The sequence below is a fragment of the Silurus aristotelis genome (assembly GCF_946808225.1).
Source record: "Silurus aristotelis genome assembly, chromosome: 19".
Lineage (NCBI taxonomy): Eukaryota > Metazoa > Chordata > Actinopteri > Siluriformes > Siluridae > Silurus > Silurus aristotelis.
The window spans coordinates 21,916,687-21,932,209 of record NC_139592.1 but is presented as its reverse complement, the minus strand read 5'-3'; the positions used below and the strand labels follow the sequence as shown (position 1 = coordinate 21,932,209).

The window sequence follows — 15,523 nt, the reverse complement described above, 5'->3', positions numbered from 1 at the left end:
GAGCTGCATCATTTAACATAGAGCTACATCACTAAACATAGAGCTACATCACTCAAAAATAGTGCTACATCACTCAAAATAGTGCTACATCATTCAACATAGAGCTACTTCACTCAACATAGAGCTACATCACTCAACACAGAGCTACATCACCCAACATAAAGCTACATCACTCAACATAGAGCTACATCACCCAACATAGAGCTACATCACCCAACATAGAGTTACATCACTCAAAAATAGAGCTGCATCATTCAACATAGAGCTACATCACTCAACATAGAGCTACACCAACCAACATAGAGCTGCATCACTTAACATAGAGCTACACCACCCAACATAGAGCTACATCACTTAACATAGAGCTACAGCACTCAACATAGAGCTACATCACCCAACATAGAGCTACATCACTTAACATAGAGCTACATCAACCAACATAGTGCTACATCACTTAACATAGAGCTACATCACTCAACATAGAGCTTCACCACACAACATAGAGCTACATCACTTAACATAGAGCTACATCACTCAACATAGAGCTACACCACCAGACATAGAGCTACATCACTCAACATAGAGTAACATCACCCAACATAAAGCTACATCACCAAACATAGAGTTACATCACTCAAAAATAGAGCTGCATCATTTAACATAGAGCTATATCACTCAACATAGAGCTACCTCACTCAAAAATAGTGCTACATCATTCAACATAAAGCTACTTCACTCAACATAGAGCTACATCACTCAACACAGAGCTACATCACCCAACATAAAGCTACATCACTCAACATAGAGCTACATCACCCAACATAGAGCTACATCACTCAACACAGAGCTACATCACCCAACATAGAGCTACATCACCCAACATAGAGCTACATCACCCACAAATAGAGCTGCATCATTCAACATAGAGCTACATCACCCAACATAGAGCTACATCACTCAACATAGAGCTACACCACCCAACATAGAGCTACATCACTTAACATAGAGCTACACCACCCAACATAGAGCTGCATCACCCAACATAGAGTTACATCCCTCAAAAATAGAGCTGCATCATTTAACATAGAGCTACATCACTAAACATAGAGCTACATCACTCAAAAATAGTGCTACATCACTCAAAATAGTGCTACATCATTCAACATAGAGCTACTTCACTCAACATAGAGCTACATCACTCAACACAGAGCTACATCACCCAACATAAAGCTACATCACTCAACATAGAGCTACATCACCCAACATAGAGCTACATCACCCAACATAGAGTTACATCACTCAAAAATAGAGCTGCATCATTCAACATAGAGCTACATCACTCAACATAGAGCTACACCAACCAACATAGAGCTGCATCACTTAACATAGAGCTACACCACCCAACATAGAGCTACATCACTTAACATAGAGCTACAGCACTCAACATAGAGCTACATCACCCAACATAGAGCTACATCACTTAACATAGAGCTACATCAACCAACATAGTGCTACATCACTTAACATAGAGCTACATCACTCAACATAGAGCTTCACCACACAACATAGAGCTACATCACTTAACATAGAGCTACATCACTCAACATAGAGCTACACCACCAGACATAGAGCTACATCACTCAACATAGAGCTACAATACTCAACACAGAGCTACATCACTCAACATAGAGCTACATCACCCAACATAGAGCTACATCACTTGACATAAAGCTACATCACTCAACATAGAGCTACATCACCCGACATAGAGCTACATCACCCAACATAGAGCTACATCATCCAACATAGAGCTGTAACACTCTGTGTTACCCTCAGTTTGTCAGGGGCCGAGGGGCTATTCAATGCCCACTGCTGGGTCTGTATTGCCTTGTCTCCATGGACAGCCTTGAACATCACCTGATGCACTTGTTCTGATTGTAAGTGTATACACAGTGATTCATTCAGGAAGCAGTCCATTCCTCAGTTTTGATACTGAATGTGAATACTGAAGAGATTGAGACTCGATCTTGCAGATAAATTTCCCAGGAGGATTTTAGAGACAGGTATTAAAGGTGACGTTTTTTGCAAACTGAAATAATGGCTCTTGTTCCTGTCGAAACTGATGTTACCTCAAAAAAAACAAAACCTCCAGATCTAAAGTGATTACTGCATTTTACACATTCTCAACTCATCCCTGAGGGGATACAGAATTTTCATTCCTTTCTTATTTCCAGGAGACTAATAAAGCAGCGCTGCATCATCACACTTCTTTATGAGCGTAATCTGCTGGATGAAAATAACACTGAATATGAGGATATGAGAATGTGTCCTTCGGGGATAGACGATAGAAACGAGCTCGGATTTTATGGAGTACAGGCTCGTAAAAACCTCAAGCAGGCCGATCACAAAGCTTTAAACCTGGGCTCAAATCCTACATCGTCCAGAGAAGTCAGAAGAGAAGTTCAAGTTCAAAATGACTCTAAAATCAGACTTATTTATAATAAATGAGAGACTAAAGAAAAGACTGATGGAGAGATTGAAAGAGAGGCTGCATAATAGTACAATAAAGAGACTGGAGAGTGTCGGATGTAAAGAATCATGGAGATACTGAAAAAGAGACTGAAGAAAAGGGTAAAGGGGGAACAATGTACAGACTGTAGGAGAGACTGAAGGAGAGACTGATGGAGTGACTAAAAGACATTCTGAATGAGAGTACAATGGAGAGACTGGAGGAAAGACTGAAGTACAGTGATGGAGAGAACAATGCAGAGACTAAAGGAGAGACTGGTGGAAAGAATGATGGATTGACTTAAGGAGAGATCGAATGAGAGTACATTGGAGAGACTGAAGGAGAGACTAATTTAGAGAACAAGGCATAATCTTAAGAAGAGACTGAAGGAAAGTACAATGCAGAGACTGAAGGAGAGACTGTAAGAGAGAACAATGCAGAGACTGAACAAGAGACTGTAGGAGAGTACAATGCAGAGACTGAAGGAGAGACTGAATGAGAGACTGAATGAGAGTACAATGCAGAGACTAAAGGAGAGACTGAATGAGAGTTCAATGCAGAGACCGAGGGAGAGACCGATGGAAAAAATAATGGAGTGACTGATGGAGAGACAAAAATAGAGGTTAAATGAAAGGACAATAGAGAGACTGAACGTGAGACAGATGGAAAGAACAATTAAGAGACTGATGGAGAGACTGAATGAGAGATTGATTGACAGTACAATATTAAAGCAGACCACTTTTAAATACGTGTAAACAATTTTTTTTATTTCATATCGAGCCACAAACAGAGCAGGATTTTTACAGATTTACGTTCGACCACAACATATAGCGCATTTCCTCGGCGTTTCCTTGGTGTGGAGACGGGGGGAACGAAGGACGGATCCTGCAGGCCGTACAAACCGTAAAGACATAGAGAAAGTCACAGCATCACAGTTTTAATTCATTGATCAGTGATCCATATGAGCATAAATATGCGCACACCGTGTACAGAAATACAGCATAAACAAAATAAGCACAGATTCTAAATGTCGAAGATTAAAGGAGCAGTCTGTTCTTTCGAAAAAGATCCTCAACCCTTTCTTACATTTCTCTTTTGTCCCAATCAGCTTCATAGAGGACAGTGAGAGGACATCAGCGTAAACAAAATATAGTAAATAAAATAATCAAGATAAAATGTTTGGTGTCATTAAATTTAAACAGTGGAGAGAGAGAGAGAGAGAGAGAGAGAGAGAGAGAGAGAGAAAGAAAGAGGGTAGATAAGGTGATAGGGAGAGCAGGGGAGTGAAAGGGGGAGGAGTAAGGGAGAAAAAGTGTGAGATGGAGAGTGGTGGAAACAGAAAGAGAGGAAAGGAGCGAGTAAAAGAGGGAGTACGAGATAGAGTGAGAGAAGGAGAAAGAGAGAGAGAGAGAGAGAGAGAGAGAGAGAGAGAGAGAGAGAGAGAGAGAGAAAGTTGGAGAGAAAGGGGGGGAGAGAGATAGAAAGAGAGAGAGAGAGGTGAGGAGAAGGAGAGAGAGCAGGGGAAAGAGAGAGAGAGGGAGAGAATTAGATAGGGAGAAAATGGTGAAAGAGGGAGAGATGGATTGGAGGGCGGGAGAGAGTGAGGGAGAAAGAGAGTGAGTGAAAGAGAGAGAGAGAGAGGGGGGGGGGTTTAAAGAGAAAGTGGAAAAGAAAGGGAGAGAGAGAGAGAGAGAGAGAGAGAAGAGAGGTGAAAAAAAGGGAGAGAGAGCAGGGGAAAGAGAGGAAGGGTGAAAATAGAATAGGGAGAAAATGGTGAAAGAGGGAGAGATGGATTGAAGAGGGGAGAGAGAGAGAGAGAGAGAGAGAGAGAGAGAGAGAGAGAGAGAGAGGGAGAAAAAGAGTGAGTGAAAGAAGGGGCGAGAGAGAGATTTTGTGTAACAGTAATTTACATAATGAGCTCTAAAAGTAACAGACTGCTCCTTTAAACCTGAAGATTTACAGCATTAAAGCGTCTGTTGGTCAGTTGACCGCAGTGGATCATCGTTGTGTTGATGTATTGTGTTGATGTATTGTGTTGATGTTGTGTAAATGTTCAGGGCTGTGACGTGACGTTGATGTGTGTCTGGTGCAGGACTCGCTGAGGTAAACTGAACCCCTGCACCATGTAAACTGAAAGAAAACACCAACAGTAAACTCTTTGGCTTTTTAAACCGAATCCCTTTTCCTCTTTTTTCCCCTCAAAACTTCACATTTACAAAAAGCCTTTGTGTTCAAAGATTTTTAGAAATTTTGTCACCACATAAAACACATCTTCCTTTCAATAGGACCAGAAAAGAACAGAAAATGTCACAAAAAATCAGAATAACAACTCATTTAGAAATAAAGCTTTTATTATTAATATTATTAATATTAATATTATTATTATTATAATTATTATTTTGCCTAGTCTTTTTTAATCCCTTTAAACTTTTTTGAGCATTTTCGAGTGTTTTCAGGAGCTTCTTTGAGTCTTTTTGATCATCTCCAAGCCCATGTGTAGGTCATGTGTAGATGCTAAAAATAATTAAAAAAATCTTGCTAAAAAATTTTTTCAAACTAATTTAGAAATTTAGTTTTTTTTAATCAACAGAATAAATCTCAGCTTTTTAAAAAAATAAAATAAAAATCCTTTAAGTCTTTTTGAGTGTTTCTGAGTATTATGGGCTGTTCCTCCATCTTTATGAGTGTTTTCAAATGTTTTTCGGAGTCTTGTGGAACGTTTTCAATGTGTTTCGGGTTGTTTTTGAGTGTTTTCTAATGTTTTTTAATCTTTTCGAGTCTAAGACACAGGGACTTTCCATGTAACACAAAGGACATTCAGGACAGCGCTTGCATCTCCAAGCCAAAACCCGAGAGCCTCTCAGCTCTGGGTGGGATATAAACATTACTTTCTTTGATTTTAGATTTTTTTTTTACATCCTGGTTCCTTTCAATACAATACTTGAAAAGCAGTAAATATTTTCCCAGGTCATGTGCACACAGCATGGGAGCTTTTCCCTTTTCCCTTTTCCTGATCCTGTGTAGATGCTAAAAAGGTGGTGATGAATAATGTCGAATACAGAGTGTAAACTTGAGCTGATCTTAAGGCTGAGTCTGTTTTCTAGGTGAATCTGTACAGTGCTACATTATGTGTGTGTGTGTGTGTGTGTGTGTGTGTGTGTGTGTATCAACACAGAGAAATAGGAAAAAAATGATGATGGATGAACTGTCGAAATCCACTAATGTTTGTGTGTGTGTGCTACATCTTTAAACAAAAAAAACAGTAGGTGTGTGTGTGTGTTTGTGTGTGTGTGTGTGTGTGTGTGTGTGTGTGTGTCTGTGCAGTGTGTGTGTGTGTGTGTGAATGACAGTGTGTCCTTCTGGGGCATTTAAGTGAGTCCAATCTCCTCCAGAACACTGCGAGGGGTCTCTGCTTCCTGAAGAGGGCGAAAAAAAAGCAGCAGGTTATATCAGCAGACACATGCACACACACACACACACACACACACACACACACACACACACACACACACACACACACGCGTGTGTGTACCATGGCTGGGTTCCAATACTCGTACCTTATAATCTAGCTGCATTTACACGATGTGTTCAAAAGTATTGGGACACCTGACTTTTCCTTTACTTGAATGAGGAGACTCGAACCTGTTCTAGCATGACAATGCCCCTGTGCACAAATCCAGCTCCATGAAGATCTGCTTTACATGGTTCGGAGAGGAAGATCTCCTGCTATAAAACTTAAACCCTGTTGAACATCTGTGTGATGAATTCTGTATAAAATTCTTCATGCTGACTGCACCCCAGGCCTCCTCACCTCACCTACATCAGTACCTTACTTTATTAACGCCCCTTGTGGCTGAAAGAAATTCCACAAAATCTAGTGGAACATCTTCCCAGAAGAGTGGAAGTTATTTTAAGAGCAAATAGAGACTAAATAAAAGCATGTGAGAATTGGAACACAGCCCTGGTGTACACTGGACCTGCAGTGGAGATTATCCAAGAGCAGACATTCAAATCACCTACCTGATTCTGCTAGATTTAGAAAATGAGGGGTTAGTGAATGAAACACACAGACACACAGACACACAGACACACAGACACACACACACACACACACACACACACACACACACACACACACACACACACACAGACGGGCTCTAACAGGCATAAAGCATTGGAACATTTTAGCGCGTGTGTAACGAGAGACATAATCAAACAGAATGTTCTGAATTTTCTTTGAATGATCCAAAAATAAAGTGTGTGTGGGCATGCTGCATGAGTCAGAGACGACTCAGAAACTCAGCGAGGAAGGATTAAAGAGCTACTAAAAGGAGGAGACATGAAAAAATAAATGGGTACACTCGCAAGAAAAAAGGGTACTACACTCTCTCTTGGGTCGTGGATAAATAAATACACGACATGGACAAAAGTATTGGGACGTCTGTCTTTTCCAGCCATGTGTGGATCTTTCCCAAACTGTTACCACAAGGTTGGAGGCACACAATTGTATAGGCTGAAATTTTCTCTTCACTCGAACTAGGAGACCCAAACCTGTTGGAGTGGAAGATCTCCTGCTATAGAGCTCTGAACTTCGACTCTATTGAACAGTGATGAATGTGAATGCTGACTGCACCCCACGTCTCCTCACCTCACTAACATCTTCGTAGCTAAAAGGATACTCAATGTGGAATGGGATGTTCAAAAAACCCCCACAAACCGCAAGGTCAGAGGTCCACAATCTTTTGTCCATATAGCGTAATGTACCTCTAAAAAAAGGAAGATACACAGAAGTCCGTACCCGTTTTTCTAAGAGCATCCAAACACACGTGATTGAGTGATAAGAGGACACACACACTGGTTGGTGAGACACAGAACACACATCGCACTTACTTTGGCATCCTACACATTGCGTCAAGCACAAAGTAAAAAGAGAAGCGGACGATGAGAAGAGAGACGTCTCTGGCTAAAAAAATACGAAGGCAAACCCGAGATAACTCCACCCGGTTCTCGAGTCGGGGAAATCCGTCACGTTGGCTGAAAATTCCACATCGAAACGTAAACCGGAATCAGAATGAACATATTTCAAATTAGAATCAAAATAAAAAAAAAGTGATCTGAATCAGAAGCAAAACCAGGATTCCGCATCGGATCGTGAACCGAAATCAAAATTCATGTTACAAATTAGAATAAAAAACAAAAAAGGGATCTAAATCAGAATCCAGATCAGAATTCGACATCAGAACATCGGAATCGAAATCAAAATAGACAGTTTTTAAATTAGAATCGGAATTTAAAAAAAAGGGATTTAAATCAGAATCAAAACCGGAATTTCACATCAGAACAATTGAAATGGACAGTTTTCAAATTAGAATCGGAATTTTTTTAAACAGGGATCTGAATCAGAATCAAAAGCCGGATTCCACATCGGAACATCGAGCATGATGCAGAATCAAATTTCAAAGCAGAATTATTTTTACATTCAGAAAAAAACTTTCAATTCATTCATCTTCAGTAAGAGTTTAGAGCTTGGATGGAATGCCAGTCCATCACAGGGCACCATGCTGACACTGATATCTTCAGGAAGTAGGAGGAAACTGGAGAACCCAGAGTCAACCCATGCATACATTTACCTGATTTACTATATAAAAATATATTATTATAATAAATATTATATATCATTTTTATATAAATTTGATTATACAGTAAATACTTCAAAACAAGGACGTATCACAACCTTAATTATAACCTTAAAAACTACAACGCTAAGTGACTCATGAACCTTCTCTGCATTTTCGCTAGGTGTTTTCAGCTCTGCTCGGTGCACTCAGCCCATTTCCCAGATCAATTCCGTCCTCACGGCCTCTCGCTCGTACTCAGTTGGGGTTTTTAACGCTTGGCACCGAATACATGCATCCATCGCTAAAAGTGCTGAATCATTCATGACCCGCTGAGCTCCGCAGCTCCTCCATGCATCAGCAAAACGCATTAAAGCCACTCTGGAGCTCCAGGACAGCCAAGGCCATAGAGTTATTATTGCACCTAGTGATCAAAATGGGAACTGCAACAGCTGTTAACAGTTAACAGACTCACTGGGGTGAGTATCACGCTGCCCCATACTTGCTCTATTAAGATTTTCACTGGAAGATGAGCATCAGACATGTTAGTTAATAAAAAGGGTTGCCAGTCATGCTTTTTTTAAAATAATAATTTGGCCAAGATCTAGGAAGATAAATCAAAATAAAAATCCAAATTTAATTTAGAATTTGAAATATAACCAGAATCGAAATTGAAACAAGGATTAGAATAAAACAAAAACTTTTTTTTTTAGAATTTGTATCAAAATTAAAATCATAAATTTTGTTTTCTTACACAAATTATGTCTCCTTTTTTGACTCCAGTCTCCAATTTGTTCAGGGTAGTTACAGGTATTGCTGGTGGCCTAAACAATATACACAGCTATTATAAGATATAATCAGAAATCAAGTCTTCTGATACTTTCATCATCTTTCCCCCATATCCCAAATGTGTATTTAGCTGTACTTTGTATTTGACCTTGATCAGCAGATAATTGTTCTGCAAAATGAGCTCACACATGTCAGTACATTCCAGTCAGAAATGAAACCCAGTGCAGATTCCTGCCTTTTTTCACCTCCATTTAAGACAGCTGCTTAAATACTAGCAACTTTGATGACGGTCAATATTTAAATGTAATCATTCTATCCACTGAGTTTCTCTTTGTATTAAATAAATCCCTACACTGTAATAATACATAAGGAAGTACAAGCTAACAGTGAATTGTGAAAAGTTGTTGTTGCACACGCATTTTTTAACTCAATTCAATTCAGTTTTATTTGTAAATCGCTTTTAACAATGGACATTGTTCTCACTATTGAGCGTGGCTCGGAAAAACTCTGTACCTGAACTGTATAGACAAGCTGAGCACATTTAATGTACATGGAACATTACATACAACTCAGGAATATAAAAAGACTGGAAAAAATATTGCAAGCAAATGAGGATTCATTTTTGCTTAAAATTACAGGGTGTCATATCCACCCATAAACCAGATTTTGCTCTTTATTTATTTGATTTGATTTATTTGAAAGTTTTGGATTATGATAGCAACATGATATATTACTGTTTCATCAACATAACAACAAAGTGACTTATTTCTCCTATAGCAAAGTAAATTCGCAAAATATTAGCACTGAAATGAAATCCAACAATGACACGTTGTACGTTTTTACACATTTATACAGTAGCTACATTTTAATATTGTTAAACAGCCACCAGATGAGTGACTGTTAAAACGTAAATCATTTCTCACTAAACTCTCATTAATTCAACAACACAATAAAATTAATGATTTGAAAAAAAAAGATTGTCATGGAATCAAGAAAGTGGAAAGTCTTTACCATCGTGGAAAATTTCCTGACTGCTACAAAGTGCTCACACTGGACACTCTTGCAGTAATGTTACATCATTTATAATACCATTTTACAATTGTTTGTAAAATTGCTATATAGCTATAGCTATATTAAGAAAATGCGATAAACATGCTTATAAAGAATTTTGTTTATTATTTGACAAAACTGAAAAAAACCCAAAAAACTTCAGGCCAATCAGAATTGAGAATTTTAATACTTTAAATACTTCCTTTCCAATATTAAATTATTAAAGAAATATGTAAATAATCATTACTTTATTGGTCTACGACAAAACTATGACATTTTAGACAAAACTGTTACAAGGCTTTCTGCATTCTTTAGCTACAAAAATCACTCGTGTTGATTACGTTTTGGAATCGTTTGCTAACATCTTCTATTCATGGTGCAAATAATCATATATAAGAATCAGATACAGAGTAAAATAGCCATTTTATTCAGTAAACCTTACAGAAAATTCACATGTCTCATTCTACAACTAATAATCTAGTGAGGCCTTAGTTTACATTAAGGTTTGTTCTTTGTGTGGTGTAGAACAAAACCCCTTATATAATAATAATAATATTTGTATAAAAGAGATAAAAGAATACATGGGAACCGTGCGTTAGTTGAATTTTAAACGGTAAACAATTGTGTTTTTATAATGCAAGTATAAGTGAAAAAGTAAAAGTATTACCTCAGGTGCTTAAAAAAATATTACTCTATAACTACAAAGCTGTAACAGTGTATGTGTGTGTGTGTGTGTGTGTGTGTGTGTGTGTGTGGTGTCGTGCCACGGAGCTCAAATATTCGTGATCATCGATATAAGGGTTTCAAAACTGCATCCTTAAACTCAACAGGTCGGTACTGAAGATCACATTTATACAACATGAAAATACTTTGGGTTGCCAGATTAAACTATTTTTAAAAACATGTCAGAGTTAGACACAAAGAAGAGACCTCAAACAGGAGACTGAACACCACCAGGGGGCGCTCTCAATGATCCAAACAGGTACAGGTAGCTCAGAGATGAACATTCACGAGAGTGTGTGCATGAGAAAGACAACAGAGAAAAGGAGTGTGGCCATGGGTGTATGGTGAAGGCGCCATGAACACACACACACACACACACACACACACACACACACACACACACACAAAAGGATGACGATGAGACTGGAGACCCAGAGATGCTTCGCTCTGATAGGACGGCGGTGGAACAGGAGGACCAGCAGGCACACCCTGCAAGGGGGAGGGGTTCAGCATGCATGACTGACAGCCACCAGCAGCCAATCAGTACACGGGCACGTTAAAGTATTCATGTCTGGGCTGAGGAGGAGAGATGCACAAACACACACACCCACCCACACACACACACACACACCCACCCCCACACACAAAAACACATCTGAAAACAGTGCAAGCACAAAGATAAACACTTCATACCTAAAGAAGAGAAGACAACATGCAAGCAGAATGAAAATATGTACACACACACACACACACACACACACACACACAGCTAGAACACACCTTATTATAATTCAGATCATGAAATATTGATCAAACATTAACATTTGAAGACACACACACACACACACACACACACACACAGCTAGAACACACCTTATTATAATTCAGATCATGAAATATTGATCAAACATTAACATTTGAAGACACACACACACACACACACACACACACACACACACACACACACACAGGCATCATTATACACGGCGTGTAATAATTCCACATAAACAGAATCTGCAGTGTGAGTCGTCTTTTACACCGGCAGCGTGTAAATGCCAATTACACCGTTTCCACACGACCCCTCTGTAATTCGCCCAAACGCAAAAAACACGCTTCTGCGAGTTATACTTTCATTTCTTCATCTTCAGTAAGCGCTTTAGAATTAGTTTTAGGGTCGATTCCCGGACCGGGTGCAAGATGAGAACATGGTCTTGATGGGGACACGCACATACACACATATATACACACTCAGGGGTAAATCAGAGCAACCAATCCACTTATAAATCAGAGAACCTTGAGGAAACCTGCAATGATTAAAAAAACAAAAAACAAAAAGAGACTAAAATGTTTTTAAATGAGATTAAATGCTGGAACACATGGACTGATGTGGACTCTGTGGTCAGATCTTATAATACAATAACTACTATATACGTGAGATGATTCTTTCATTCAGGTTTTCCTGCTATATAGAAAAAAGGTTGGTGAACACCTGACCATAAGATTTATATGTGCTTTATGAACATCACATTCCGTCCCCATTTCCTGGTTTTAAAAAAACTCTTCTGGGAAGATGTTCCACTAGATTTTGTGGAGATTTGAGGAGATCTTATCCATCCACAAGGGTGATGATAAAGGCAGGTAGGTGAGGTAAAGTGAGGAGGCCTGGGGTGCAGTCAAGATCCACATTTCATCTAGATCCATAGCAGGAGATCTTCCACACACTCATGTAAAGCATATCTTCATGGAGCTGGCTTTGTGCACAGGCTCATTGTCATGCTGGAACAGGTTCTAGTTTAAATGGTTGGAGGATTTCATGCTCCAGTATCCAGACGTCTTATACAATTGTGTGCCTTTGAATTAGTGGGGAAAAAACACATATTTCCTTTGGTGCACAGGAGATAAAATTCTTAGATGTTTAGACACTGAAGAAGACAGAACAAAGTATCCAGAGTGGGCTGAGGAGGTTTTCCTCAATTCGGACCCCTACTGGTGCTAAACAGCCTCTAGAGGTACAACTTGCTCACTCAAACACAATATATACATATGTGTATACTAGGGATGGTAAGATTAACTGATTTGCATAAGTTAAAGATCAATGTTTTCTATGTCGATCGACTAAACCGTTTCTCGAGCGCGTTCTCTCAGCACCGCTGCTGCGATGATGCATCGCAACACTGCAGGCGTGTCCTGAGAGTCACATAGAATTAACAGATTAACATGGCAGAGGTAGAGCTGCAACTTCCTGAATACAGGGTAGGAAAAGAACATCTGTTTTTATTTGATGGTTCTTTTTTTTTTCAACTATACATTTGTGTAAAGGGGCCATGCGTTAGAGGTCAGAAGGCATTTGAGAAAATTAATAATTTGCTGTCTGACTTGACCAAAGAAAAAACTATCAATACTGTATTTCATTGAAGAGCGTCATATTTATTCCATTACATCGTATTGTGTTGAATCGAATCGATGCATCGTAATGGGGGTGAATCGTATCGCAACGCATCAGTAGCTGATTCATGTGTGTTTTTAATGCATCGTTGGCTATGCATCCAGATGCAAATCACATCAGTCTCAGTTATGGAGATGCACATCCCTAATAATATATATATATATATATATATATATATATATATATATATATATATATATATATATATATATATATATATATATATATATATATAGTATAATACAGGGGTGATAAACTTCTCAGGGACACACACGCTGTGTATTGAGTAAATGTAGGACTCTAAAGGAGGAATTTCTAGCTAAACATGAATCATGTACCATATTCACCTGAGCTCCTTAATTCTGGAACAGACCAGAAGCCTCGGATGAAGTGTTTGGACCCTTAACTCCTACAGAGTGGACATTTTTGAACAAAAAAAAAAAAAAATCAGCATTTTCCAAGATTTTGTAATATTTCATAATACAGCTCCAGGTGGAAAGCGTGTATGTGTGTGTGTGTGTGTGCCAAATTTAAACTATAAATAGACAAAAATTTGTACCAAAAGATTAATATGTGAACATCCCATTCCACATCTATTCCCCATTTGCTGTTATAATAACCGCTACACTTCAGGGAAGATGTTCCAGTAGATTTTGTGGAGAGATTAGTGGAGATACATTCAGCCACAAGGATGTTAGTGAAGTTAGGTATAGATACAGGTGAGGAGGCCTGGAGCGGAGCCAGCGTGAAAAATTCATCCAGGTTCAATAGAGTTTAGGCCAGACCTCTGTAGCAGGAGATCTTCCATTCCAAGTCACGTAAAGCAAATCTTCATGGATGCAGGAACAGGTTTAGGTCTCCTAGTTTAAATGTATGGAAAATTTCATCCTATACAACTGCGTGCCTCCAACTTTGTGACAACAGTTTGGGGAGGAACCTCATATGACTAGGAAAGTCAGGTATCCAAATACTTTTGTCCAGAAAGTGAAGACAGATATAAGAAAATGTTTTTTACACAAAACAAGCACAAATATTGTAAAGAACAAGTTTATAGACTGATTCTCAGGGTGTCTCTCTCTCGTGCACACACACACACACACACACACACACACACACACACACACACACACACACACACACACACACACGACTTATCTCTAGAAATGCACTGACCAGAACTTTGCTTCTGTTTTCAAACCCTAGTATCCGTGTATCGCTTTCTTATCGAAGACTAATTAAAGAGGGTTTTCAGATTAATTCCCACAGGAATGTCTCATAGGCCCAATTTTAATTAGGCTGTGAGCAAAGCTACATACTGAACTTTTCTCCTGCTGTGTGTGTGTGTGTGTGTGTGTGTGTGTGTGTGTGTGTGTGAATATTTCTCTGGAATCTTCTTTCAAGTTGCTGACAGACTGAACACTGTGCACTGAGGTGATTTTAATTACGATATTAAAAAGAAAAAACTTTTTTTTCTCCCCTGATGAAGGCGTGGGGGTGAAGTTTCACTGCATTTAAAGAACGAAAGTATGCTGAAACGAGCTAATTACAACCTCGAGAGAGAGAGTGACTTGTAGACCCGAGTGTAAAATATTAAAAGTAAATATTAAAACCTCGAGTGCTTGTTTGACTTTAGGAGGAGAAGAATTGAGGAGAAGAATTTTCTTGAGATCATGTGCTTACTGAAAACACTTTCATAAGTGAAATCTAAAGAAAGACGGTAATACGGTACAGACAGACATGCACTCGAAAGCAAAATGACTGTTCGAAATAAAATGAAGAAGAAACAGAAATAGAGAGAGAGAGAGAGAGAGAGAGAGAGAGAGAGAGAGAGAGAGAAGGACAGAAAGAAGGGGACAGGAAAAGAAAGGGACAGAAAAAAGAGACAGAGAGAAGAGGGCAAAGAGAGAAAGGGACAGAGAAAGGGGATAGGAAGAAAAAAGACAGAATGATAGAGAGAGAGAGAGAGAGAGAGAGAGAGAGAGAGAGAGAGAGAGAGAGAGAGAGAGAGAGAAAAGAAAGAAAGTGACAGAGAAAGTGAAGGAATACAGCGAAAATGACAGAGAAAAGGGGACCCAGAGAAATAGACAGAGAACCAGCAGAAAGAGAGGGAAAAGAGAGAAAGAAACAAAGACGGGGAAAAAGAGAGATGAAAAAAGAGATAGAGACAGAGAAAGAAGGGGACAAAGACAGTGAGGGAATAGCGTGAAATTGACAGAGAAAGGAGACAGGGAAAGAAGCGGGGAAGAAAGTGAAGGGGACAAAGAAAGAAAGGGATGGGGAAAGAGGGAACTGAGAGAAAGGGGCAGAGAGAAAAAGGGACAAAAGGAGTGAGATTTAGGAAAAGGGAAGAGAGAGAGAGAGAGAGAGAGAGAGAGAGAGAGAGAGAGAGAG

The 15,523-nt window shown here is 39.1% G+C and overlaps 1 protein-coding gene and 1 long non-coding RNA gene across 9 annotated transcripts in view; one reads left to right on the top strand and one right to left on the bottom strand.

Annotated features, from left to right (window-relative positions):
• LOC310715159 (AP-1 complex subunit sigma-2) overlaps positions 1 to 15,523 on the bottom strand; it is a 105,859-nt gene that overhangs the window by 61,046 nt on the left and 29,290 nt on the right. For 2 of the 8 annotated variants that reach the window (XM_083521431.1, XM_083521428.1), the window contains 2 exons: positions 13,480 to 13,541; positions 10,195 to 11,262 (listed from right to left, as the gene is read on the bottom strand). The exons of 1 other annotated variant lie outside the window; for it this stretch is intronic. In XM_083521431.1, the coding sequence (XP_083377557.1) occupies positions 13,489 to 13,541 (53 nt within the window). In that variant the 3' untranslated portion in view covers positions 10,195 to 11,262; positions 13,480 to 13,488. Of the gene's footprint in view, positions 1 to 5,133; positions 5,926 to 5,963; positions 7,544 to 10,194; positions 11,263 to 13,479; positions 13,542 to 15,523 lie in introns of those variants that run through there. 5 more of the 8 variants (XR_014530248.1, XR_014530249.1, XM_083521433.1 and 2 more) reach the window with 5 other exon arrangements.
• On the top strand, positions 8,887 to 9,888 carry LOC310741589. Its single transcript, XR_014537987.1, has 2 exons — positions 8,887 to 9,422; positions 9,487 to 9,888. It is a non-coding gene; the product is annotated as an uncharacterized lncRNA (long non-coding RNA).